A 25974-nucleotide genomic window follows, 5' to 3' on the forward strand; every position below is an offset into this window, starting at 1 on the left:
TATATTAATAATAAATTGAGACTGGAGAGAAGTATCAAAAAACACTGCAAGATCTGCTTAAGTTTACAGAATGATGTGCCCGAGCACCAACCTACAACCGCACTCTTTGCTACAACTCCATCCAGCTACATGGGGTGTCTCATCCTGCGAAATTGATTTTACAGGCATGCTGGGAACATGAGCGAAGACAGAACACGAGCTTTGGGTGGGTGGGTAATACCCAGGCGAAGGAGATGGGACTGTATGGAAGGGAGTTTAGTCCAACTGTAGCTATTTCTGTAAATCCGCCATGGCTACTCCCGCCTCCAGTAGTTGGGTCAGCATTTGTAGTGCAGGAATGTGGGGTGGAAGTCAGGAAACGTATTACAGATCATCTGGCTGTATATACGGCAGAGCTCATGGCCATACTGTTGGCCTTGCAGTGGGTGGAGGAAGTCAAACAAGACTGAGTAGTTATTTGCTCTGATTCAAGTGCCGTGTTAATGAGTCTCCAGTCCTTTAGCTCACGTAGCAGACAAGACCAGCTTCATGAGGTGCTACAAACCCTTGGCAGGATTAAACAGATGGGTATACAGATAAGATTTACTTGGGTCCCAGCCCGTGTAGGGGTGGAGGGGAACGAGGCAGTAGATGTACTGGCTAAACAAGCACTTAGTAGTGGGGATGTTGATGTTGAAGTTTCATTGAGCAAGGTAGAGGCAAAAATACTGATATATACAGTGATGCAGAGATGGCAGGAGCAGTGGAATAGAAATAATAAGGGAAGGCATTTATTTCAATTACAGAGGAAAGTCGGGGAGGGGAGGACGGCAGGAAGGGACAGAAGAGAGGAGGCTATTTTTACAAGATTAAGGGTGGGACACAGCCAGTTGAATAAGACATTAAATGTGATAGGAAAGCATCCAACAGGAAAGTGTGATTATTGTCAGGAAACAGAGACTGTGGAGCATGTATTGCTACAGTGTGGGCAGTATGAGAGGGAAAGAGAGAGGATGAGATCTAGTATGAGGGAGAAGGGGATACAGGAAATGAGTTTAAAGAGTATATTGAGTAGAACGTCATTAGATATAGTCTCAAATATTTTGTTATCTTTTTTAAGAGCAACTTGGCTGGCAGGTAGGATTTAGTTTCTCCTTGTCTCTGGCCCACACTCCAGTACAGTAGGTGGCGGTAATCCAGCTAGAGGCGCCCCATCCTATGAAAAACTCAAAAGAAGACGACAACGCGGAAGTAGAATTGGAGGCAAGCATACCTCAGTGGAGGCGAGTTTGTTTTGATTTGAATATTCGTTGTTGGGACTACAAAAGTCCCTGAACTTATTACCGAATGTCAATCCACTGAAAATGGCAAAATTACAGTCTTTGATTGTGTTTGTTAATGAACGTTTAACTGTGGCTGCAGTGGAGATTTTAGACGTTGTAGAGAAAGTGGTCGCCGAGTACCAGGAGGAGATTTCCAGATCTAAAGAGGAGAATGACCGGCTACGGAGACTTCTACGGATCACACCAGAAATAAAACTATGTAGAATAGACTCCCTCCAGTTCTCTCTCGCTGTCTCTGAGGAGGAGGTTACCCCCGAGCAGCAGTACTGTGAACAGGAATGGAGCCACAGTCTGGAGGACCCAGCTCCCATACAGATTAAAAAGGAACAGGAGGAGGTAGGGAAGATTCAAGGGCTGCAGGCTGACATCATAGAGTTCATATTCACTCCTCCTTGTGTGAAAAGTGAACGTGATCAGGAGGATCAACTTCAGTCCTTGACTCTTCCCCAAAAGGTCAAGTACAGAGAGAGTGACTCTAAACCAGTGAATCGCAAACCTTTTGTCGCTGTGACCCACTTTGACAATCCCAGTGATCCATATAATCAAGACAATGCCTCCAGCCACAGATCAGCCGCAAGCAGTGATCCAGTAGGACTTGACATCAGCCGACCATTGGATCCCAACCCACCACTGAAGAAACCCAGCACCACGTCTAAAAAACCTCACACCGGGAAAATATTGAATTGCAAGGGGCCCCTGAACAGGCACATACAGACTCATACAGGAGGGAAAGCCTTTAGCTGTGGTGACTGTGAGAAAAGCTTCAATCGCAAGTGGACCCTAAATGAGCATATCCGGAGTCACACTGGAGTGAAACCATTTAGCTGTGATGTCTGCGGGAAGAGCTTCAGACACAAGAAGAACCTAACTGAGCATATCCGGAGTCACACTGGAGTGAAACCATTTAGCTGTGGTGACTGTGGGACAAGATTCAATCACAAGGTTTCTCTTAACAGGCATGTACTGACTCACACAGGAGATAAATCATTTGTTTGTGGTGACTGCGGGAAAAGCTTCAGACAGAAGGTTAGCCTTAACAGGCATATGATGACTCACACAGGAGAGAAATCATTTGTCTGTGGTGACTGTGGGAAAAGCTTCAGACACAAGGGGACCCTAACTGCACATATACTGACTCATACAGGAGAGAAACCATTTAGCTGTGGTGACTGTGGGAAAAGCTTCAGACAGAAGGTTACCCTTAACAGGCATATATGGGCTCATACAGGAGAGAAACCATTTAGCTGTGGCGACTGTGGGAAAAGCTTCAAGCATAAAGGAGACCTAACTAAACATACACTGATTCACACAGGAGAGAAGCCATTTAGCTGTGATGACTGCGGGAAAAGTTTCAACAAGAAGGGGAACCTAACTGTTCATTTACTGACACACACAGGAGAAAAAAACATTTAACTGCGGTGACTGTGGGAAAAGCTTCAGACTCAAGGAAAACCTACCTGTGCATTTACAGACTCATAAAGGTACTGGAGAGAAACCCTTTCACTGTGGTGACTGCGGGATAAGCTTCAGACTCAAGGAAAACCTACCTGTGCATTTACAGACTCATAAAGGTACTGGAGAGAAACCCTTTCACTGTGGTGACTGTGGGATAAGCTTCAGACTCAAGGAAAACCTACCTGTGCATTAACAGACTCATAAAGGTACTGGAGAGAAACCCTTTCACTGTGGTGACTGTGGGATAAGCTTCATACTCAAGGAAAACCTACCTGTGCATTCGCAGACTCATAAAGGTACTGGAGAGAAACCCTTTCACTGTGGTGACTGCGGGATAAGCTTCAGACACTCATTGAACCTGGACAGTAATATATAGAACATCCACAAAGAAAGAAAACAGAACAAAATTGGAAAAAATAAAGACAATTAAGACAGAGATCAGGAGAGTGTCAGGAGATTGGGAATAAGAAAGCAAGATATGGACAACTCTGTTAGGAAAGCAAAGCAACTCTGGATCATTCATGTTGTAGGTTCAAGATAAATATACAGTATGTGTGATTCATTTACTTTTGTAAAACGAGTTTGATTTAATTTCATGATCAAGGAGTGCAGAGTATTGTAGGACACCAGTCCTAGTCTGTGAGGAAACTCGCAAGGCTGTTCAAAGTATGTTGATCTTTTCACCTTATTAGAAACAGGAATTCCTTTCTTTTTTTATATATATCTCTCAAGGCTATGAGAGAATGGCAAGACTGATGTTATCAATACATTAAACATGTTATAATTTTCAGAATAAAAAAAGGGGGGGAGGGGGTGAACTAATGAACCAATCATTGATTCAAGTCCCTAATTAGTGCTGGGCTAAAACAAAAATGTGCACTCCCTGGGGGTCTCCCGGGAATGGATTGAGGAACACTGTTCTATTATGTTCTCTAGAGTCCTGATGGATTTAATAATGATGGAAACTGCCTCCAGCCAATGCTAACACCAACCCAATGCATTGAAATCCATTACGGGCAGTGTTTAAGTGCACACTTTGAGAGAAGTGTGGAGAATTGGGACGCAAACAACGGGAGAATCTCAATTGGTTGTGCTTGACTCCTCGCGTCCTCACCTCTGTCCTCGCCTCCTTTTGAAAAAGGTAATTGAGGAGAGGCGTCTCCACTCGCGTGTCATGAGGCAAATTATGTTTACAGAGACGGAATCCCAAAATATACACTACTTGTCAAGAATTTTAGAACACCTACTCATTCAAGGGTTTTTCTTTATTTTTACTATGTTCTACATTGTAGAATAATAGTGAAGACATCAAAACTATGAAATAACACATATGGAATGATGTAGTAACCAAAAAAGTGTTCAAGAAATCAAAATATATTTTAAATTTTAGATTCTTCAAATAGCCACCCTTTGCCTTGATGACAGCTTTGCACACTCTTGACATTCTCTCAACCAGCTTCATGAGGTAGTCACCTGGAATGCATTTCAATTAACAGGTGTGCCTTCTTAAAAGTTAATTTGTGGAATTTCTTTCCTTAATACAGTTGAAGTCGGAAGTTTACATACACTTAGGTTGGAGTCATTAAAACTTGTTTTTCAACCACTCCACAAATTTCTTGTTGACAAACTATAGTTTCGGCAAGTCGGTTAGGACATCTACTTTGTGCATGACACAAGTAATTTTTCCAACAATTGTTTACAGACAGATTATTTCACTTATAATTCACTGTATCACAATTCCAGTGGGTCAGAAGTTTACATACACTAAGTTGACTGTGCCTTTAAACAGCTTGGAAAATTCCAGAAAATGATGTCATGGCTTTAGAAGCTTCTGATAGGCTAATTGACATCATTTGAGTCAATTGGAGGTGTACCTGTGGATGTATTTCAAGGCCTACCTTCAAACTCGTTGCCTTTTTGCTTGACATCATGGGAAAATCAAAAGAAATCAGCCAAAACTTCAGAAAACGAATTGTAGACCTCCACAAGTCTGGTTCATCATTGGGAGCAATTTTCAAATGCCTGAAGGTACCACGTCCATCTGTACAAACAATAGTATGCAAGTATAAACACCATGGGACCGCGCAGCCGACATACTGCTCAGGAAGCTATAGAAAATTTGTGGGCAGAACTGAAAAAGCGTATGCGAGCAAGGAGGCCTACAAACCTGACTCAGTTACACCAGCTCTGTCAGGAGGAATGGGCCAAAATTCATCCAACTTATTGTGGGACGCTTGTGTAAGGCTACCCGAAACGTTTGACCCAAGTTAAACAATTTAAAGGCAATGCTATCAAATACTAATTGAGTGTATGTAAACTTCTGACCCACTGGGAATGTGATGAAAGAAATAAAAGCTGAAATAAATCATTCTCTCTACTATTATTCTGACATTTCACATTCTTAAAATAAAGTGGTGATCCTAACTGACCTAAGACAGGTAATTTTTACTAAGATTAAATGTCAGGAATTGTGAAAAACTGAGTTTAAATGTATTTGGCTAAGGTGTATGTAAACTTCCGACTTTAACTGTACGTTTCAGCCAATCAGTTGTGTTGTGACAAGGTAGGGGGGGTATATAGAAGATAGCCCTATTTGGTAAAAGACCAAGTCCATATTATGGCAAGAACAGCTCAAATAAGCAAAGAGAAATGACAGTCCATCATTACTTTAAGACATGTTCAGTCAATATGGAACAGTTCAAGAACTTTTAAAGTTTCTTCAAGTGCAGTCGCAAAAACCATCAAGCGCTATGATGAAACTAGCTCTCATGAGGACCGCCACAGGAATGGAAGACCCAGAGTTACTTCTGCTGCAGAGGATAAGTTCATTAGAGTTACCAGCCTCAGAAATTGCAGCCTAAATAAATGCTTTACAGAGGTCAAGTAACACACATCTCAACATCAAATGTTCAGAGGAGACTGTGTGAATCAGGCTTTCATGGTCGAATTGCTGCAAAGAAACCACTACTAAAGGACACCAATAAGGAGAAGAGACTTGCTTGGGCCAAGAAACACGAGTAATGGACATTAGACAGGTTGAAATGTGTCCTTTGGTCTGGAGTCCAAATTGGAGATTAATGGTTCCCACCGCGTGTCTTTGTGAGACGCTGTGTGGTTAAACGGATGATCTCTGCATGTGTAATTCCCACCGTAAAGCATGGAGGAGGAGGTGTTATGGTGTGGGGGTGCTTTGCTGGTGACACTGTGATTTATTTCGAATTCAAGGCACACTTAACCAGCATGGCTACCACAGCATTCTGCAGCGATACACCATCCCATCTGGTTTGGGCTTAGTGGGACTAACATTTGTTGTGTTGATGTCTTCACTATTATTCTACAATGTATAAAATAGTAAAAATAAAGAAAAACCCTGGAATGAGTAGGTGCTCTAAAACTTTTGACCGGTAGTGTATGTGTAAAGTGATCCAAACAAATGTAGCTAGTTGTGCAAGCCATTTTATAGATAAATTGACAAGTAGCATCTTTAAATGTGTGCATGCTTTTCTCCTTAGAGAAAACAACAGCTGATTCAAAGGGGGTTTGGCGGATTTTAAAACACTTCCACACTAGCCGCCGGGAGGATACTCATGAGTATTCTCGGCGGGAGGAGGCTATCGAAGATTGGAGGACACTCCGTTTGCCTACTAACAATTGACACTGGCCATTTCTCTTTTGGGCAAAAGTTTGTCCTCAGCCCTCTCTCCTCCGCCCTCTCTCCTCCGTGATCCGGAAACCGATGAGTGGTCGAGGAGAGTGTCAGTTTGTTAGTAGGCAAATGGAAGAAGGTCCTCACGTCCTCGATAGCCTCCTTTTGGTGAGGAAGCACAATTGTATCCTTCCTTCACAGAAAAGTTTTGAAATCTGCAACACCTCCTTTGAATCAGCTATTTTTTTCTTGAAAGAGAAAAGCATGCAAACATTTAAGAACGATATCCACCTTATCCTTTTATCTATAAATTCGTTTTTATCACTTTATACATTTATTTAGGGATTCCACCATGTAAACATAATTTGCCTGATGACGCGCGATTGGAGGAGTCTCATTTCATACAAGCGCATTGTTGTCCACTTTCTCTCCTCGCCGACTGTCCTTGCTTACCTTTGACCTTTTTCAAAAGGAGGCCAGAGAGGACGGAAGAGAGAGGACGCAGGAGTTGAGCAAATCGAATTGAGAAATGGCCACTCTCCTCAACCACTTATCATTGAGGGAGTTCGATTAAGCTGCTCCGAGTTGAACCGGGCTATGACCCGTTACGTGACCGGGCGAAGTTGGTGAAGGAGGGTGTGCCCTGCTCAAATAGAACAGTAATCTGCTGCACTGTCATATTGCCAACAATTCAGCATGGTGCATCGTTCAGAAACATCCATCATCTCTTTTTCATAATATATATATTTGAATTTTCAATCTAGTTTTCATTGGGAAGGCAGATAAAGTGTTTTTTAAAAATCAAAAGCAATCACTTTTGCCTGTGAAAACACAGAATCCTACTCGTGACTCTACGTGCTTAACATACATCTTTTTTTGTTTGTTGCCGACTTCACCGTCAGCTGTCCAGAATGCAGTCAACGCTAACCCGGTTCACCTGGGGCATTAATCAAATCCCCTCAGTTTCCGGGTCACAGAGGAGAGAAGGACGGATGAGTCGAGGAGAGGATGGACTTTGGCCCAATTGAGAATCTCCCTAAAGCTCATGTACGCACCAGCAATCCACACTATATTATCTTTGTTGATTTACAAATAAATAACCATAGAACATATCATCATTCATTTTTCTCCTCATTGTGCTGTGAAGAATAGGTGAAAATGTTGCTTTCTTGATTGAATTGGTGTTTGTTTTGTTTTGCATCAATATTCACTTGAGTGGGATTTTTATACCATCACAAGATAATCAACTCTGGTTATTATTACCCCAGTAAGTTCTCTGAAAGGATGTTAAAGGAGTAGTTCACTATTTTACAACTTGATGTTAGATGGTTCCTCACCCTGAAAGTTGTCTATGGGCCAGGAGAAACTGTAATCCATGGTTCAGTTTTCTTTAAACAGCCACTACCCAGCTAGCATATTTGGTTCCTTGGAAGTTATTGGTTCTGGGAACAAAGCCATACATTTCCTGACTGGTAAAAAGGAACATGTTTTAAACATTCTTAGAACGGAAGTAAAAAATGTGCCTGTTCTGGGAATGTAAACTTTTACGTTGCAGGGAGGTTCTGATAACTTTTTGCTATCGTTCCCTTCAAGTTTTTTCCAGGGAGGTTTTATTAACGTTCTGAGAACATGTTTCAATAAGACTTTTAATAACAAACACAGATAGGATACCTGGAATTTCATTTGCTTTGGCATTAATCATACAAACATGATTTTTTTATTGTGGCACGGTGTCAGTGAGATTCAAACCTATAAACATATTTTCTCTATAGTCCACTGCGCCTCCAGGATGGAGCTAGCATGCCATGTTTTTTTTACTCATACAAAGCTGTTCATTTTAGTCTATACAAACAGACCCCATTTCAAAGGAAACAAGCACTCAAGATCAGGTGTGGCCAATTAGTGGGCACTTAACAAGATAGAGAGAGTTTTGTTGTTGCTGAGAACGGAATGTATATGTTTTTAAATAACATTCTTAAAACATTCTCTGAACATTACTAAAGTTTTCTTGTGCCTCCAGCCACAGATCAGCCTCAAGCAGCGATCCAGTAGGACTTAACATCAGCCCACCATTGGGTCCCAACCCACCATTGAAGAAACCCAGCACTAAACCCAGCACCACGTCTGAAAAACCTCACAGTGGGAAAAACTTTAATCGCAAAGGGCCCCTGAACAGGCACATATGGACTCATAGAGGAGAGAAACCCTTTAGCTGTGGTGATTGTGGGAAAAGCTTCAATAGCAAGGGGACCCTAAATGAGCATATAAAGACTCATAGAGGAGAGACACCATTTAGCTGTGATGTCTGCGGGAAGAGCTTCAGACAGAAGGGGAACCTAACTGAGAATATCCGGAGTCACACCGGAGTGAAACCATTTACAGTGGGGGAAAAAAGTATTTAGTCAGCCACCAATTGTGCAAGTTCTCCCACTTAAAAAGATGAGCGAGGCCTGTAATTTTCATCATAGGTACACGTCAACTATGAAAGACAAATGGAGAAGAAAAAATCCAGAAAATCACATTGTAGGATTTTTAATGAATTTATTTGCAAATTATGGTGGAAAATAAGTATTTGGTCACCTACAAACAAGCAAGATTTCTGGCTCTCACAGACCTGTAACTTCTTCTTTAAGAGGCTCCTCTGTCCTCCACTCGTTACCTGTATTAATGAAACCTGTTTGAACTTGTTATCAGTATAAAAGACACCTGTCCACAACCTCAAACAGTCACACTCCAAACTCCACTATGGCCAAGACCAAAGAGCTGTCAAAGGACACCAGAAACAAAATTGTAGACCTGCACCAGGCTGGGAAGACTGAATCTGCAATAGGTAAGCAGCTTGGTTTGAAGAAATCAACTGTGGGAGCAATTATTAGGAAATGGAAGACACACAAGACCACTGATAATCTCCCTCAATCTGGGGCTCCACTCAAGATCTCACCCCGTGGGGTCAAAATGATCACGGGGTGAGCAAAAATCCCAGAACCACACGGGGGGACCTAGTGAATGACCTGCAGAGAGCTGGGACCAAAGTAACAAAGCCTACCATCAGTAACACACTACGCCGCCAGGGACTCAAATCCTGCAGTGCCAGACGTGTCCCCCTGCTTAAGCCAGTACATGTCCAGGCCCGTCTGAAGTTTGCTAGAGTGCATTTGGATGATCCAGAAGAGGATTGGGAGAATGTCATATGGTCAGATGAAACCAAAATATAACTTTTTGGTAAAAACTCAACTCGTCGTGTTTGGAGGACAAAGAATGCTGAGTTGCATCCAAAGAACACCATACCTACTGTGAAGCATGGGGGTGGAAACATGCTTTGGGGCTGTTTTTCTGCAAAGGGACCAGGACGACTGATCCGTGTAAAGGAAAGAATGAATGGGGCCATGTATCGTGAGATTTTGAGTGAAAACCTCCTTCCATCAGCAAGGGCATTGAAGATGAAACGTGGCTGGGTCTTTCAGCATGACAATGATCCCAAACACACCGCCCGGGCAACGAAGGAGTGGCTTCGTAAGAAGCATTTCAAGGTCCTGGAGTGGCCTAGCCAGTCTCCAGATCTCAACCCCATAGAAAATCTTTGGAGGGAGTTGAAAGTCTGTGTTGCCCAGCGACAGCCCCAAAACATCACTGCTCTAGAGGAGATCTGCATGGAGGAATGGGTCAAAATACCAGCAACAGTGTGTGAAAACATTGTGAAGACTTACAGAAAACATTTGACCTGTGTCATTGCCAACAAAGGGTATATAACAAAGTATTGAGAAACTTTTGTTATTGACCAAATACTTATTTTCCACCATAATTTGCAAATAAATTCATTAAAAATCCTACAATGAGATATTCTGGATATTTTTTCTCTCATTTTAACTGTCATAGTTGACGTGTACCTATGATGAAAATTACAGGCCTCTCATCTTTTTAAGTGGGAGAACTTGCACAATTGGTGGCTGACTAAATACTTTTTTCCCCCACTGTAGCTGTGGCGACTGTGGGACAAGCTTCAATCAAAAGGGCACTCTTAACAGGCCTCTTAATTGGCTCACACAGGAGAGAGACCATTTATTTGTGGTGACTGTGGGAAAAGCTTCAATCAAAATGTTCCTCTTAACAGGCATCTACTGACTCACACAGGAGAGTGACTGCAGGAAAAGCTTTAGAAACAAACTGACCCTGGACCATGAACATCTACAAAGAAAGAAAACAGGACAAAAACAGAAAGAAGAAAGAAAATTAAGACACAGAGGAATTCCAGTGTTATGGATGTGACATTTGCACACAAAATCACAAACAAAATGTCTGACAGAATGGACAAACAACATAAATGCAACTTTTGATTTCTGTGTCTGTAGGACCCCTTGGGTGGGAGTGTCATGGAAGGGATCTGAAGCTTGGCTTCCACGGCTGAAACCATGGTTTTATTTGGAAATGTCAAACTCAGGTTGACGTTGCTATGGAATCGCCAAGATCTGTCAGGAGATGGGAATAAAAAGGCAGGATATGGACAACTGTTAGGAAAGCAAATATACTCCAGATCATTCATGTTGTAGGTTTCAGATATTTACTTTTGTAAAACTGTCTATGTAAATAAAGTGTAATTTTATTTGAATGACAATGTAATTATCAAACAGTGCAGAGTATTGTGGGAAACCAGACCTGCTCTGTGAGGGAAGTCACACGGCTGTTGTTCAAAGTATGTTGATATTTTCACATTATTAGAAAGGGGAATTCGTGGTCGTTTGTTTTGGAATATCTCTCAGGTGTGATGAGAGAATGGTGAACTGATGTTATTAACTGACGTTTTGAATAAAAAACAACTAATTAACCAATCATCATGGACTTGATTAGAAACACGTGATAGTGCTGGGCTAAAACTAAAATGTGCACTCATGTACCATCAATCCACACTCCTTTCCAGATTGCATTTCTTTACCTTGATACACCAGTCATTTTATGACCCGTTGTTTTCCACAGTATCTGTTGATTTACAAAGAAATAGGCTAACCATGAAGCAGACGATATCGATTACTTTTTCTCCTTATGGTGCTGTGGCAAACAGGTGTATAATTGCATTCTTAAGCGAATAAAATCATGTTTATTTTGTTTTTCATCAGCATTCACTTATGTGAGATTTATTATAAGTATCTTTGGTATCTCTGTTGATTTACAAAGAAATAACCATGAAACAGAGCATATCATGACTAATGTTTCTCCTTATGGTGCTGTGGTGAATAGGTGTAATCTTTGCGTTCTTAATCTAATGAAATCATATTTATTTAGTTTTTCATCAGCTTGTGTGGGATTTTTCTAGCCTGCTTGCCAGTCTCTGTTCTGCTATTACATTCAACTCCTTGTACTTCATGTCATTTGCCAAAGAAGGAGTACAAGGAGTGGAATGTTACAGAGACAGGTACTAGGATTTTTCATTATCTCAAGATAATCAACTCTGGTTATTATTACCCCAGTAAATTATCTGAAAGGATGTTAATTCTCATCTCAACTCATTATGATCTACAGACTCTATAAGTCTGTTATTCCCCCCCCCCAATATTTAGTATTTGAACGGCATCTCTACAGCCTCATAATGTTTCATCTCATCTGTTACTGCATACTGGATATTTAAGTGGTAATGCCCGAGAAGCCGGTGTTTGGAGGATATATTGGCACTGGTGATATATTGGCAAACCATGCCAATATATCCTCCAAACACCGGCTTCGAGGGCATTATCACTTTTATACAACGGGTTACCAACATATTCAAATAATTATGGACATATTTTCATTACAAACGTTATTTTGATGAATTTATTCATACTATTTCATCCTTCCACAAGATATAGTGCCGACAGAAATCTAGGGTTGCTACCTAAGCCGGCTGGTCGTTTTTTCTATCGGTTCGGTTGCTAGAAACGCGACCCAGTCTTTCGTTCTAAATGTTCCATTGCCATACTGGCTGGCAATGTTCTTATCCCTTGCTTGCTAGCTAGCCAACTACGGCTACCTTACAGTCGCGTCAAAAAGTGCAGCTAGAAAAACAGCAAAGTAGCTGCATTTGCATTTGTTTAGCTTTTTTCTAGTGACATTTAGTTGGATAAATCCATAACAATTAGCTAATGAGGCACAATTTCACCTGTCATAGAAAATTTGCTCACTCATCAGGGCACTGTTGTTCAGAGGAGCTAGCCAACAACACAACTAACACAATCACTTCAAACTAAAGCTGGAAAGACTGCAAACTAGCTGCACATCGTTTCGTTTGACCTTTTTTCAATTGACATTTCTTTGTATATATCCATAACAATTATGCCAGCTGATTCATGATTTCGACTGGCTGAGAAACTCTGCCTGCCTGTCTGTCTCGTCCCGACTCCCGACCAGTTCATTACTATGGGACAGCTGGAGATCGAATTTGAATATTGAAACAATGTTGCAAATGTTGGAGAGACGTACAGCAAGGTTTATACAAATCTCCGCTGTTGAAAACTAAATGTGAGATCATGTCTAGATGCTTTTTATAGTGGAGATCAAGTTCATAAATTGCCTGGCTGGGCTGATGAGACAGTGGATTGCGCAGTCAGATGGAACAGAGTAAATAGGCATTTTAATGTCATAGATTTAGCCTGTGGTAACTTGTGGAACAGACAACAGCTGGAATGGAGTTTTAAGCAGCAATTCAGAAGTAGAACCACCCGTTGTATAAATTCCATTATTATATTGATTATTTTAAACATTTTACATGATCACACTCGACATATCAACCTTTAAACCATATTCTATTCTTATAGCGCCAGCTCACAACTCCATCCAACTAGGGGCGCTGTTTTCTTTTTTGGGACTCGCCAACCACTGACAAACAGAAAAGAAGAAAACAACACGGAAGTAGAATTAGAGGGAAGATTTTTTTGATTTTACACCAGGCACATTCCTTGCGTAGACGCAGTGAACTGAGTACCGAACTCTCTGTCCTCTGAAAATGTCTAAACTACAGTCTTTGAGTGTGTTTGTTAGTGAGCGTTTAATGGTGGCTGCAGTTGAAATTTTTAACGTAGTAGAGAAAGTGGTAGAGGAGTATCAGGAGGAGATTTCCCGATCTAAACAGGAGAATGATCGGCTTCAGAGACTGCTGCGGATCACACCGGAGATAAAACTACGTAGAATAGACTCCCTCCAGTTCTCTCTCGAGGAGGAGGTTACCCCTGAGCAGCAGCACTGTGAGCACGAGAGCCCCAGTCTGGGTCAGGAGGACCCAGAGCCCACACCGATTAAAGAGGAACAGGAGGAAATCAGGACATGTCAGGAGGTAGGGCAGCTTCAAGGGCTGGAGGCTGACATCATAGAGTTCATATTCACTCCTCCCTGTGTGCAAAGTGAATGTGATCTTCCCCAAACCCAGACTGTGGAGGACAGAGGGAGTGACTCTAAGCTGTTGGATCTCAAACCTTTGAGGAAACCCCCCAAAAACAGCACCATGTCTAAAAAACCTAATTGCTGCCATGACTGTGGCAAATGCTTCACTCAGGTTGGCCGACTGAAGATGCACTCGAGGATTCATTCAGGGGCTAAACCATTTAGCTGTGGAGACTGTGGGAACAGCTTTAAGCTGAAGGGAGAACTAACCAAACATATATTGATTCACACAGAAGAGAAACCATTTAATTGTGGTGACTGTGGAAAAAGCTTAAATCGCAAGGTTAGCCTTAACAGGCATATGCTACTTGTCCACAAAGAAGGAACTCAGTACGAAAATGGAAAGAAGAAAGGAGCGAAACCATTTTGTTGTGGTGACTGCGGGAAAAGTTTCACTCGTAGGCAGACCCTGAACAGACATAAAATTATTCACACAGGAGAAAAACCATTTAGTTGTGGGTACTGTGGGAAAGGCTTCAATCGCAAGGAGACCCTCATGGATCATATCCAGAACCATACAGGAGAAAAACCATTTAGCTGTGGTGACTGCGGGAAAAGCTTCAACAGGAAGAGGAACCTAACTTCTCATTTACTGACTCACACGGAAGAGAAACCATTTAGCTGTGGTGACTGTGGGAAAAGCTTCAAGCAAAAGAGTGACTTAACCAAACATATAATGATTCACATGGAAGAGAAACCATTTAAATGTGGAGAATGTGGAAAAAGCTTCAATTACAAGGTTAACCTCAACAGGCATATACTGTTCATCCACAAAGAAATAAAACAGGAAGATAGTGGAAAGAAGGAAGACAATTAAGACAGAGATCTTCTGTCAGGAGATGAGAATAAGAAGCAGGATATTGACAAGCCTGTTAAGAAAGCAAAGCAACTCTGAATCATTCTTCTTGTAGGTGGGTCGTTCCACGAAATAAGTGCCTTTTGCGTCCCTTTGATGTTTTAAGTAGAAATTGTGCACAAATATTGAATTTTAAAGCCTGTTAAAGTAAATGAAGTGCCCTTTAATATAACCTAGACCACGTGGAAAAATCAATAAATAAAATGTTTTATATGAAGAAAGACTTGCTAAAGTGCCAAAATTCAACATTTTGAAATATGTCCCTCTGTGCATCCCCACTTAACCCCAACATTTGTCAAAGTTTTGACCATCATTGTAAAGCCCTAGTTATTTGGTTGCTTTGACAAAGTCATTTCTGAAGATTATTCTTTATTAGTGATTCATTTTAAGGTAAAACAAACAACAACCTGTCCCTCATTTTAAGGTCAACCCTGTTACGTGAACTGAACTCTCGTTTTAATATGGTGTAATTATTCCTTTTTAAATATGTTTTTCAAAAGAGACATTGAACATCTAATAGTCAAATCATAGTGTAAATGCATAACGAGGATTTATGGCTGATTTAGTATGAAGTCATCAACCCTGTTACTTTATTTGGCACTTAATAGGCACTTGCTATATTATTTTTTAATTTAACCTCTTGAGATGGGAAAAGGTGTTTTTTTTATGGATCTAAAAAATCCCCAGCACAATCCGTCTGTTTAAGCTAGAGATATCTTTTCTTTTTTTTTGCATGGGCTGCGTCTCAATCTACCGCATCCGCCGATGTCGGCCTTCCGCATCTGTGGTGGAAGGTGGCAGAGCTACAGCTGTGTTTGTCAGACCAGGAGACATCCCGAAAATCTTTCTTCTCACAAAAAAGTCTGTAGCATCCGAACTAATATGACCCCTGTATGGAAAGATGAGACTCTCATGAACATGATGGTGTTTTGCTCTACGACCCCCACCAGCGTCATGGGACTCATCTGAAGGTAACCTGGTACTGGGATGAAAAATGAATGGAAGTTCCATGTCAAAGATATACGGGTAATTACACAAAACAGTTTTTTATGAGCTTTCTTATATCGCTCAGATATAGGACAGACGCTTCAAAAACATACCTCCTTTTGATTTATGTTTGGACTGTTTTCCATGTAAGAATCTGCTATTCAATGTGTTTCTATGGGCTAGAGTGGCCTTTTATTGTCCCCAGCACAAGGTGCACCTGTGTAATGATCATGCTGTTTAATCAGCGTCTTAATATGCCACACCTGTCAGGTGGATATATTATCTTGGCAAAGGAGAAATGCTCACTAACAGGGATGTAAACAAATGTGTACACAGAATTTGAGAGAATTTGATACATCAAAGAGTCCTAAAAGTCTAAATTACAGTGAGGGAAAAAAGTATTTGATCCCCTGCTGATTTTGTACATTTGCCCACTGACAAAGACATGATCAGTCTATCATTTTAATGGTAGGTTCATTTGAACAGTGAGAGACAGAATAACAACAAAAAAATCCAGAAAAACGCATGTAAAAAATGTTATAAATTGATTTGCATTTTAATGAGGGAAATAAGTATTTGACCCCTCTGCAAAACATGACTTAGTACTTGGTGGCAAAACCCTTGTTGGCAATCACAGAGGTCAGACGTTTCTTGTAGTTGGCCACCAGGTTTGCACACATCTCAGGAGGGATTTTGTCCCACTCCTCTTTGCAGATCTTCTCCAAGTCATTAAGATTCGGAGCGTGACATATGGCAACTCAAACCTTCAGCTCCCTCCACAGATTTTCTATGGGATTAAGGTCTGGAGACTGGCTAGGCCACTCCAGGACCTTAATGTGCTTCTTCTTGAGCCACTCCTTTGTTGCCAGTCATTGTCATGCTGGAATACCCATCCACGACCCATTTTCAATGACCTGGCTGAGGGAAGGAGGTTCTCACCCAAGATTTGAAGGTAGATGGCCCCGTCCATCATCCCTTTGATGCGGTGTAGTTATCCTGTCCCCTTAGCAGAAAAACACCCCCAAAGCATAATGTTTCCACCTCCATGTTTGACGGTGGGGATGGTGTTCTTGGGGTCATAGGCAGCATTCCTCCTCCTCCAAACACGGCGAGTTGAGTTGATGCCAAAGAGCTCAATTTTGGTCTCATCTGACCACAACACTTTCACCCAGTTCCAGAGGTGGGACAAAGTCATTGTTATGCAAGTCACAAGTAAGTCTCAAGTCTTTGCCCTCGAGTCCCGAGTCAAGTCGAGTCAAAGATGAGGCAAGTCCCAAGTCGAGTCAAAAGTCAAAGCCATCAAGTCTCAAGTCGAGTCCAAAGTCCTACCATTTTAGTTTCGAGTCATTTCAAGTCCTCTTACCACAGAAATAAAATGTATACAAATCATGTATGTCTGTAAGATTTGTATTTATTTAAACCTTTTTATACAATAACATTAATCAAATACAGCAAAAAACATAACATTTAATTTTCACAAAAAAAATGCTTGTATTTGAACAGCATATTGCACTAGAACAATGCAGAGAGAGAGAGAGAGAGAGAGAGAGAGAGAGAGAGAGAGAGAGAGAGAGAGAGAGAGAGAGAGAGAGAGAGAGAGAGAGAGAGAGAGAGAGAGAGAGAGAGAGAGAGAGAGAGAGAGAGAGAGAGAGAGAGAGAGAGAGAGAAAATGGTTTACGGGGAAGGACAAACACCAAAGCTCTGGAAGTAAAAACAGTGTGGGAACCTGCACTGCAAATGAACAGATCTTACTCCATGTGAAACTCCTACCACAGGAGAGAGAGAGCTGTGTGGACAGGTGATGAGCAGAGAGTGAGTGTGTGTGCGCGCATGCGTGCTGTGGACAGGTGGAGGGAGGCCCCTATACTGCATTGCATTTGCAAAAGATCAAATTGGCCAAAAGTCTGTCAGTCATTTGTGCACGATGGGGACGCAGAATGATGCCACCATGGCTGAAAACTCGCTCCACTGGAGCACTAGAAGCAGGCACTGCCAAGACTCGGATGGCTACTTGAAAGAGTGAAGGAAGAGTCTTACTGTTCAGTGCCCAGAACAAAAGGGCATTCTGTCCTTCTGCCATGTCAATGTAGTGACTTAGCTGTACTGCTGGTGGGGTCCCAACATCCCTTTTCTGCCTCTTATGGTATGCAGCAAACAGCCCTTCTCCTTCCATGTCCTCTAGTTCTTCTTCAGCAGGCACCGGCACAGGCTGCTCTGTCTCTGCAGCATCTTGCAGGATCAATTCTAAAAATAAAAATAAAAACGTGTCACAACAGCAGAAACAAAAGAGCCCTTATTTCTGATGTTGATGATACTGTTCAAGACTGAATTTTTTTATTATTGTTAAAGTCAGATTAATATCACATTAGATCCTATATCAGATTAAGATCAAATTATTGTACGTTGCATTTAAGTTGCATTGCAAGTCAATAATATTTACCTTTAACTCGTTGTGCCACCTCTGCCTTGATGTCACGGTTGACCAGCACATGGGGCTCAATCCACAGCAGACAAAAGGCTGGATCCAAGGCAGCTGCTTTCAGGTAGACTGTGTCTGAAAAGGGGGCAGTGATCCCTTCTTGAGACTGGGCCATTTTTACATTAATGAAGATCCCAAGAAATCTTTTTTTCAGGGATGCCTGCAGACCTCTGACCAGGCCACTCAGGAAACGAACTTGAGGCTTCAGCTTCTCAAGATGGTGATTGAGGGACAAGATGGATGGAACAACTGCACTGATTGTAATGACTTTCTCCCCCTGTGTCAAATCAGTTGCTTCTCCGAACGGTTTTAAGATGTCCACCAACTCCTTCAGCAGATTCCACTCTCGTGGTGTGAATGACAGTTCTTTATGCCCGGCCTTCTCAAGAACTGCGCAGAGCTTTTGCTGATCACAATGAAGGACTGCTTTTACCTGCCGCAGTGTGGAATTCCACCTCGTGCTCACTGCAGCAGGGATGCCTCTGTGCTCCCCAAATTCACCATCGAAGATGTCTTTAAACGTTGTGCTTGTGTGGAGCAGGGAGCTAAGTTGTCCACAGTGACTGAAACATGGTCAGTGTTGCTCAATTGAGTTTTTAACTTTGACCGTCTCTCCTCAGCAAGGCTCTCTGTTTTTGTGGTCAGCGTTCGGCGACATACTGGGGTATACTTGCTGTCCAGCACAGCCAGAAAGTGACGAAAGCTCTTATTTTCCACAATAGACAGAGGGAAATTGCAATCAATAATCAAGTCAGACAGTATCGCATTGGAGATGGCCTTCTGCTGTGGGTGGGTCAGGCTGTAACGCCCTACACGAGTGTCAAGGAATTGTGAGATTGAAGGCTGTTGTGGTTCATCTACGATGATTTTGTTCATCTGGTATTCTTCATACCTGTAACAGAGAAGAATATGAAACAGATGTCAGAAAATCCTTTACAGCCACACATGTTGTATTTGAAACTACTCTTTACTCATATCAATGTTGTTGTGTTAATATTCATTGCCTATTGTACACTACGGTTTACGATAATACATTTCAGTGTCAGTGTATGCAATATTAAGAATATTTTCACTGCTTCAAAATTCATAAGAAAGCCCTTTCCCTCAAGAAACTGAAGTCATATGCTTTATAGCAGTGGTTTTCAAAGTGGGGACGGGGACCCTTGGGTGCCGCGAGGGGGTTCTAGGGGGGCCATGGCAAGTTGGCATGAAAAGTATAGAAAAACAAAATAATTGAATAAATTAAATAACTAAAGTAAACCAAATTAAACCAAAAATAAGCTAAACAATATTCCCATTAGTTAAGAACTGCACTATAATAATCTATTGCATCTCTGAACATTACTACTATAATCGTTATTATTTTATTATATACTGTATATATCCCAGTGGTGCGCTGCCTCACAGACCTACTGTAGACTACGGTAGCACTCTGTCCATGCGCTGTCTGCTGTTTGGGCATGATATGAAAAGGGAAGGCTAATGGTGGATCTACTGTGACTGTGTTATCATTTTCCTCTTTACAATGTATACGTCTTACTATGTTTCCTGTTGTACTTGGATGGGTTTAGGGATGCACCAACTACATCCGAGTTGTGAAAGGGGGTGCATTCATTGTTTAATTGTGATATTTTGTCTTCAGCGACAGTTCAGCTTAGTTGTGATTAACCAAAATTACATAAACGACCTCAATGAGGCAGCACACCAGCAACTCTGAAACTGAATTCTAAAACGCTTAACGTGAAAAACGCTTAACGTTGCTTAATGCTTAATATACTAAGACAGTAATATTATAAGACCAAACTCTGCAAATATCATATTAATAAAGCATACTATGTACAAAACATCAGATGAGCCCAGAATACATAGTAGCCTACATAAGACATGTTAAGCCTTTTCTTATAATGGTTTTCTATGGGAGGAAAACACTTAACGTGTTGTTAAACGTGTTTGCGTTCATATTCTGGCCTCATCTGATGTTTTGTACATTTAGTATACTTTATTAATATGATATTTATAGTTTGGTCTTTTAATATTACTGTCTCAGTATATTAAGACACGTTAAGCCTTTTCTTATAATAGTTTTCTATGGGAGGAAAACGCAACGTGTTATTAAACGTGTTTGCGTTCATATTCTGGGCTCATCTGATGTTTTGTACATAGTATACTTTATTAATATGATATTTACAGAGTTTGGTCTTTTAATAACACTGTCTTAGTACATTAAAGAACGTTAAGCGTTTTTCACGAAAGCGTTTTAGAATGTCCATATAATAGCAGTTCAAAAATCCATATTTTTGTAAGCATGAACCAGCAAGGGAGACGTGCGTTTGTCTCGTTGATACAGTAAATATGCAGCAGCTAGCTAGTAAGTTACGGTACATCCGATAAGGTGCGTAGCATTCGTTCAAAACTTACCTTTCTTTGTGCAACTTCAGGTGTCGAACAAAGTTGGACGTTGTGGCAGCTCCGTCTGTAATCTTCGATCCGCATGTTTTGCAGATTGCAACTCGTTTTTTGTCGACTACCTCGTAATTTTTATAGCCAAACCAAACTATCTTCGGTATCATTTTGACAACTGGCGCGTTGTTGCTTGATGTGCTTCATTGGTTGTCTTGCAATGTGCCTGCTTAGATGCTGTCGAATCAAAACAACGTGGGACTACAGTGATTGGATAACGTGCAGGCAGCGCGCGCTCTCTGTATGCATACAGGTGGATGGTGCACATTTTTTTCACAGATGCAGATAAACGGAGAGCGGCGCGGCCGTGTGAAATTTTTTTTCCCCAGTTTTCATGGGAAGTAGCAAGTCTTCTCGAGTCATAAGGCGCAAGTCCAAGTGAAGTCACGAGTCATTGATGTTAAAGTCCAAGTCGAGTTGCAAGTCTTTGTACATTTTGTCGAGTCGAGTCTGAAGTCATCAAATTCATGACTCGAGTCTGACTCGAGTCCAAGTCACATGACTCGAGTCCACACCTCTGCCCAGTTCTCCTCTGAATCATTCAGATGTTCATTGGCAAACTTCAGACAGCCCTGTATATGTGCTTTCTTGAGCAGGGGGGCCTTGCGGGCGCTGCAGGATTTCAGTCCTTCACGGCGTAGTGTGTTACCAATTGTTTTCGTGGTAACTATGGTACCAGCTGCCTTGAGATCATTGACAAGATCCTCCCGTGTAGTTCTGGGCTGATTCCTCACCGTTCTCATGATCATTGCAACTCCACGAGGTGAGATCTTGCATGGAGCCCCAGTCCGAGGGAGATTGACAGTTATTTTGTGTTTCTTCCATTTGCGAATAATCGCACCAACTGTTGTCACCTTCTCACCAAGCTGCTTGGCGATGGTCTTGTAGCCCATTCCAGCCTTGTGTAGGTCTACAATCTTGTCCCTGACATCCTTGGAGAGCTATTTGGTCTTGGCCATGGTGGAGAGTTTGGAATCTGATTGATTGATTTCTTCTGTGGACAGGTGTCTTTTATACAGGTAACAAACTGAGATTAGGAGCACTCCCTTTAAGAGTGTGCTCCTAATCTCAGCTCGTTACCTGTATAAAAGACACCTGGGAGCCAGAAATCTTTCTGATTGAGAGGGGGTCAAATACTTATTTCCCTCGTTAAAATGCAAATCAATTTATAACATTTTTGACATGCGTTTTTCTGGATTTTTGTTGTTGTTATTCTGTCTCTCACAGTTCAAATAAACCTACCATTAAAATTATAGACTGGTCATTTCTTTGTCAGTGGGCAAACATACAAAATCAGCAGGGGATCAAATACTTTTTTCCCTCACTGTAAATAGCTAAATGATCCTTGGTATGACCAGCTTAAAATAATTCCATAGTTAGCTTAGTAGAAACCCTTCCCCAGTTAAAGTTACTTAAATAAAACGGATCTTGGTCAGCTAGCAACTTACGTGAGTCTGGCAAACACAAAATTGCAGGGATAGAAAAGTTATTTAAATTGCAAGTTAGGTTCTCCATGTTGGCTCCATGTCCAGCGCTGGTTGTGTGACTCTTACACCCGGGCCCTTAGACTTTATAGGGTTAAGTTGAACATGTGCTCTTTATGACAATGTTAAAATTAGGTTACACTACTCAAAAGGCACCTAATTGGTGGAACGACCCAGGTTTCAGAGAAATGGATATGTGATTAATTTACTTTTGTAAAACATTATTCTATGTAAATAAAGTGTAACAAAGTATGGTGTTGATGTGGTGAGACTGATGTTATTTATACATTCAACATTTTGTACTAAACATATGAAATAAAAAACAACTAATTAACTAATGTCCTTTATTAGAAACATGAATCCCCCCCCCCCCCACACACACACACACACTTATGCCGTGTTCACGTGCTAGTCGGAACTAGGAAACTCAGACATTTCTGACTTGCTCATTGGTTGAAAGCGGCACATGTATAACTACAGTTTCCTAGTTCCGACTAGTGTGGCAATAACTATTGCAGGTGAAATTGTTGGGGAAAAATAAAACATGGTAGGATGTGAAACATCTGAAACCAAGGCCTTTTATAAAAATAAAAACATTCACAATTTCCTACAATGCATAATGGATGGGGAATATCGAAGACATGATGTAATACCCATGCTTAGTATACATTTGTAAGAAAATAAATAATAAAATTAAAGATCTTGAATTTGACCATCAGAAATTAGGTTCAAAAGGAATTATGTGTACGATGCCCTTGGCCAGGGGGGAAAGTCTTAAGAGTATCCAGTCTGCTCCAGGAGTTCATCCAGCTCCAAATTACGGATGATACTGATCAACCCCTTACTGATGCGATAGGTGCGCTGGGGGTCAAAAGCACCTCTGTGATGATCATGTTGGGTCACGTAGATCCTGTCCAACACCAGGTCTGACTGGAGGCTGATGATGATCCGGTCTATGTTGCTGTCGTCACTGTGTCCTGTGTGGTTTTCGCTGACATAATCCGGCAGGTTCTCAGACCCTGGTTTATTCAGATTGCCCACTTCGTAGTACGGTAAACCCTGGTCTGGTAGCAGTTGGTTACACTGGCCATCATGCTCCTCTATGTTGTCGAAGAAGCGGTGGAAGCCGAACGCCTTCTTCTTGGGGTTTCGCACTGTCACCATTTCACCCTTTTTGTTGAATTTGACGTAGTCGTGGGCGAACCAGTGAAGGAGATGAAGGCCATGTCCTGGCCGGGGTCTACCAAAGCCAGATGACTGGAGGTATCTCATTTCGTTCAGCGTGTCAATGGAGGAAGGGCAAGGAAGATAATATCCAGCCTGCTCCAGGAGTTCATCCAGCTCCAGATTACGGATGATTCTGACCAACCCCTTACTGATGCGATAGGTGCGCTCAGGGTCAAAAGCACCTCTCTGATGATCATGTTGGGTCACGTAGATCCTGTCCAACACACGGTCTGACTGCAGGCTGATGATGATCCGGTCTATGTTGCTGTCGTCACTGTGTCCTGTGTGGTTTTCGCTGACATAATCCGGTAGGTTCTCAGACCCTGGTTTATTCAGATTGCCCACTTCGTAGTACGGTAAATCCTGGTCTGGTAGCAGTTGGTTACATTGGCCATCATGCTCCTCTATGTTGTCGAAGAAGCGGTGGAAGCCGAACGCCTTCTTCTTGGGGTTTCGCACTGTCACCATTTCACTGTCGTTGTTGAATGTGACATAGTCGTGGGAGAACCAGTGAAGGAGTTGAAGTCCATGTCTGGGCCGGGGTCTACCAAAGACAGATGATTGGAGGTGATCTATTTCGTTCAGTGTCTCCATGGTTATGATTTACTCTAGAAAGGAGGGAGGGCAAGGTGGAAAGATGGAGAGCGAGAAAGAGAGAGTAAGAGTGGGTTTGCTTGTCAAAAAGTATGAGCGAAACATTTATTTAACTGCCTGGTCCAAGAGAAAGAGGACACACACATTTCTGTCATTGTCTCTTTACAGAGTAGTTCTTGAGAAAATGGTTTGCATCCTCCACACGACACGACAGAAACACACTAACTAGAGGTGGACTTCAACCTCATGGTCCCTTTGCTGTTCTGCCTATATTTCCTTCAATGGAAATCTAAACAATGAAAGGGATATAATCAAAGGTGTGGGCAACAGCAGGACAGTCAAGTTGCATCTGGCTGTAAAACTAGAGGAGCAGTGTCAATTCTCAGGACCATGCATGGAGGCCAGGAGGGTACCGACTCAGGTGCACACGCCTGAAGGGAGCAGGCCCACCGGGTCAGGGAATGGTGGGTACCCCAAGTCAGGTGGCTGAGTCCCTAGCAGGGCGGGAGGCCTAGGGCCTGAGAAGGCAGGGGACTCATAGCCAGCTACTACTAAGGCCACAAACTGCTGGAGACTTGGAGCCTAACTGGGCATGAGACATACAGTAGGGCCTAGGACTAGAACAGGACACTACGGGCCGACTGAAGCTTTGGGCTGCAAATCGAATGAGGGACTGTGGACCTATGGAACAGGTAGCCTAGTAACTGGACAGAAGACAATCCGATAGGGTGAGATGTTTTTCATCATTGATGGCAGATCAGTATTGGGGTTATGGTAATCTGAGGCTAGATCCAGTGGTGTAAAGTACTTAAGTAAAAATACTTTAAAGTACTACTTAAGTCGTTTTTTGGGGGTATCTGTACTATTTATATTTTTGACAACATTTACTTTAACTTCACTACATTCCAAAATAAAATAATGTACATTTTACTCCATACATTTTCCTTGACACCCAAAAGTACTCGTTACATTTTGAATGCTTAGCAGGACAGGAAAATGGTCCAATTCTCACACTTATCATGAAAACACATGGTCATCCCTACTGCCTCTGATCTGGCGGACTCACTAAACACAAATGCATGGTTTGTAAATGATGTCTGAGTGTTGGAGTGTGCCCCTGAATATCCGTACATTTTTACTTGAGAAACTTTCTATTAAGGTGTCTATACTTTTACTCAAGTATGACAATTGGGTACTTTTCCCACCACTGGCTAGATCTGTGGTTAAAGTGAATGTATCCCAATTGGGTTACTATTTATTAATCCACATATAATTACAAATAAAAGTCCCAATACAAAATCCCCTCTCACTTTAATATTTTATCTGTCATTTAACAAAGTAGGTGATCACTTGATCAACCTTCTGAAGCATGTCAGAGAATCAGAGCCTGAATCGTGATGTCCTCTAGAGGACCGCCAAGGAATTTGCATTTCAATACAGACTTCTCAGCTAGCACAAAATGTTTTAAGAACCATAAAGCATGGTGAGAGTGTTGTTATCCTATGGTTATTTTGCAAACATCCTTCCCTGGGAATGTTGAAGGATAGTTGCTTGGCTTTGGTACATTCTCGGCACATTAAAGGAACTTCAGAAAAAAAACTGGGTAGGTGTACTTGTAAAACAATTTTATTAAAATTAGGCTACTGTTCATTATTGGTAAGAAAACATTTAGGCCTACATTGTTGTATTAAATCAGTCAAGCCTCATTGCAAGATATTGTCTTTGAGCAAACCTTGAACGTCTTGTCCAACAACTCTAATAAAACAACCAATACATTCTGTAGCCTACCAGCTTACTTCCTTATGTCCATCATTATCCGGAAGACAGGTTTACAAATTGTACATTGATAACAAATAAATCATTCAAATGAACAACTTACCTATTTTTGAATCAAGTATATTCAATGTTTGTGAAGTGATAATAGGCTAGGCTGCTATGTTTGTAAGTCGCTCTGGATAAGAGCGTCTGCTAAATGACGTAAATGTAATGTAATGTAAATGAGTAACAATTGTATAGCAACAGTTTCACTTTTAGCCTGTCGAGTTGTTTATCTGCAGAAT

At 41.6% G+C, this 25974-nt stretch overlaps 1 protein-coding gene across 2 annotated transcripts; it reads right to left on the reverse strand.

Annotated features, from left to right (window-relative positions):
- Positions 1 to 22425: 22425 nt before the first annotated feature.
- LOC311112311 (uncharacterized protein) lies at positions 22426 to 25974 on the reverse strand. Of its 2 annotated transcripts, XR_014610858.1 has the most exons (3): positions 25794 to 25931; positions 22604 to 23928; positions 22426 to 22511 (listed from the first exon to the last, which is right to left on the reverse strand). XR_014610858.1 is itself a non-coding variant. In XM_084155372.1 (2 exons), exon 2 carries the CDS (start codon positions 23912 to 23914, stop codon positions 22868 to 22870), a length of 1047 nt encoding a protein of 348 aa, XP_084011498.1. In that variant the 5' UTR covers positions 23915 to 23928; positions 25794 to 25974; the 3' UTR covers positions 22426 to 22867. The 2 variants fall into 2 exon arrangements, 1 of the variants encoding a protein (XP_084011498.1); XM_084155372.1 differs by having other exon boundaries at positions 22426 to 23928; positions 25794 to 25974.

Source organism: Coregonus lavaretus (genome assembly GCF_964263955.1).
Source record: "Coregonus lavaretus genome assembly, chromosome: 38".
NCBI classification, from domain to species: domain Eukaryota; kingdom Metazoa; phylum Chordata; class Actinopteri; order Salmoniformes; family Salmonidae; genus Coregonus; species Coregonus lavaretus.